The sequence below is a fragment of the Engraulis encrasicolus genome, chromosome 6, assembly GCF_034702125.1.
Source record: "Engraulis encrasicolus isolate BLACKSEA-1 chromosome 6, IST_EnEncr_1.0, whole genome shotgun sequence".
Classification (NCBI taxonomy): domain Eukaryota; kingdom Metazoa; phylum Chordata; class Actinopteri; order Clupeiformes; family Engraulidae; genus Engraulis; species Engraulis encrasicolus.
In genome coordinates, this window is record NC_085862.1 from 4,860,013 (window position 1) to 4,862,512 (window position 2,500).

General features: G+C 44.2%; 1 protein-coding gene across 2 annotated transcripts in view; it reads left to right on the plus strand.

The window, feature by feature from the left end:
* Positions 1-2,500, plus strand: part of pip5k1ca (phosphatidylinositol-4-phosphate 5-kinase, type I, gamma a) — a 77,728-nt gene that overhangs the window by 63,441 nt on the left and 11,787 nt on the right. For both annotated transcript variants that reach the window (XM_063200499.1, XM_063200500.1), the window contains exon 16: positions 125-401. In XM_063200499.1, coding sequence (XP_063056569.1) covers positions 125-401 — 277 coding nt within the window. The remainder of the gene's footprint in view (positions 1-124; positions 402-2,500) is intronic.

Genomic DNA, 2,500 nt, shown 5'->3' on the forward strand with positions numbered 1-2,500 from the left:
CCCTTCTCTTTTTCCTTCTCCTCTTTTCCCTTCTCCTCTTTTCCCTTCTCCTCTTCCTCCCTTCCCTTCTTCCTCTTCCTCCCTTCTCTTCTCTCCTCTTGCTGCTCCTGTTTCTCTGTCACAGTGAGGTGTCGGGGGCCACCGCTGCTCCCGCTGCTGTTGCTGCTGTTGCTCCCGATGCCGCTGATACTGATGGTGCTGCTGCTGCTACCGCCGCCACCTCCTCTGCCGCCGCCGCCGCCGCTGCCCCTGCCCCTGCGCATGCCACCTCTGCCACCTCTGTCCCCGGCAGCCCCAAGGTGGTGGTGGTGGAGGCCGACCAGACCAGCCAGACCTCAGGCTGCCCCAGCAGGACCTCCATAGACGAAGAGGAAGACGTGCCAATCACAGACATCTATTTTGTAAGCAGCACTCTCTCTCTCTCTCTCTATCTATTATCTTATCTTCTCTGTCAGTGTCAGAGAGACACAGAATTATTACACAATGCAGACAAAGAGTGAAATGCCAGCTACAGAGAGGGGTGTAATTAAGTAGAAGTACTGTTGTGGATGTAATTACAACACTAGTAGTAGTATGATCTTGCATGGTTACTTGCAACTAGAGCTGCACGATTATGGAAAAAATCATAATCACGATTATTTGGGTCTAAATTGGAATCACGATTATTAGTCACGATTATTGTTTTTTTAGCAGAATTTTCTTTTCAATTATACCAAAATGAAATATAACCAAGAATGAATTTTATACGGGATGACCAAAATAAACGTGAATTTTCATAATTATGTAAGAGGCAATAGCATGAAACTTAGGTGGACAGATTTCTGGCTGGAAAAAACAGCCTGTCAGTATGTTCTGTCTTCAAGGACGTTCGAAGGGACATCGGTATAGCCACGATTAAATACCAATTGAAATCACGATTTCGATATCACGATTAAATCACGATTTTCGATTATTTTCGATAATTGTGCAGCCCTATTTGCAACCATGTAATATCATACTGCTCGTGTTGTACTTCCACTTCCTCTGCCACCTACATGAGTAATAGCAGTGTAATAGCAGTGGTTTCATGAAATTACACAGGTTTTGTCAGAAGCAATCAAGGCCTCTTAGGGGAAAGACATCCATGTCATTCCATTCTACGCCTGGACGACACATACCACTGTTCATCGTTTTGTTCCTGTACACGACGTGATTGAAAACAGAACATAACGGCCATGCCTTGTCCACACCAAGAGCGACCTACGCTGCCTGGTAGCAGAGGTAGCAGAAGAAGTTTTGCCTTGAATTCGCTGTATTCGTTCTGGAAAGTGCCATTGACATGTTTGATTTAGCTTATCACATTATGGCTCTGACTTGACAGCCTGGGACATTCAGAGTTATCAACATTCCAATTGGTTTTCGACGAACCGCGTCATAGCTCATTACCATAATATTAGCTGACTTTTTATCGTTACAATTCGCTCTGGTCGCTCAGTTCGCTTTGCTCCTGGCGAATTGGCGCTGGTCGCGTGCCCTCCATAGAGAAATAATGACTTCCGTTGCTCAGTTAGCGTAGGTCGCTCTTGGTGTGAACAAGGCATCAGTCTTCATATTCTGAAAAGCATTAAGGTACTTTTGTTTGTACACCATGCATGGTTCATGTACAAAGCTTTAAGATATTATTTGTATTAGATTGTTTGTCCTTGTGCGTACAATGCAGATTGTTTCTGTTACTAGGCAACATCAAACAACTGCCATGTGACAGTATTGTTTGTTTTTCTGGTGGCTACTTCGTACATCTTCCTCGATATGGTTTTGCCCTACTACTTCAAGGTAATCCCACACCATTTAGGCCACTGATTAAGAGAAAATGTTGCGGTTTTTTTCATCGAATATGTTTTATGAATTCCATAGTGGAAGTGCTTGCACACTGACCCAGTAAATGCCAACTAAGGACACCAAGCACTATGTGAGCCTATCGCTCTGTGTTTGTTTGTTTCTGGTTGGAGGGTGGCAAGCTGTTGAGGCTGTGTGAACTTGCCTTGATTTACTGAGTGTTTATAATAAGTGGCATACACGCCCAACTGAAGAAGTTCTCTAAATAGATTGTCTAGACTCTTTCAATGGCTCCACCACCAATACTCTGAATCTAGGGGCCTTCAGTGTGAAAGCAACTTTAAAGTCAGGAGACTCAGTAATATGATCAGTATTCGTTCCAGAATTTTCCGTTTACATGTGTGGAATAGTGTTCTACTGCCTGAAATATTCCCTGAACACTGCCTTGTTATTCGTAATGAATAAAGAGTTAACATGACTGTGCACAACGAATACAGCCGCCATTCTATTTCAAATCTCTAGTATAGAGTACTCCTCGCATGTAGGCGTACTGTAAATGTGCTCAGAGTTAAGCTTCTTTGGGAGAGAAGAGAAGGGCTTGATTAACCCTGCGTTGTCCTGCAGACCCCCAGTGGAGAGGAGAGTGTGTAGCTGAGCCGGGTGAGCAAGGTGAAAAGTGGAATGC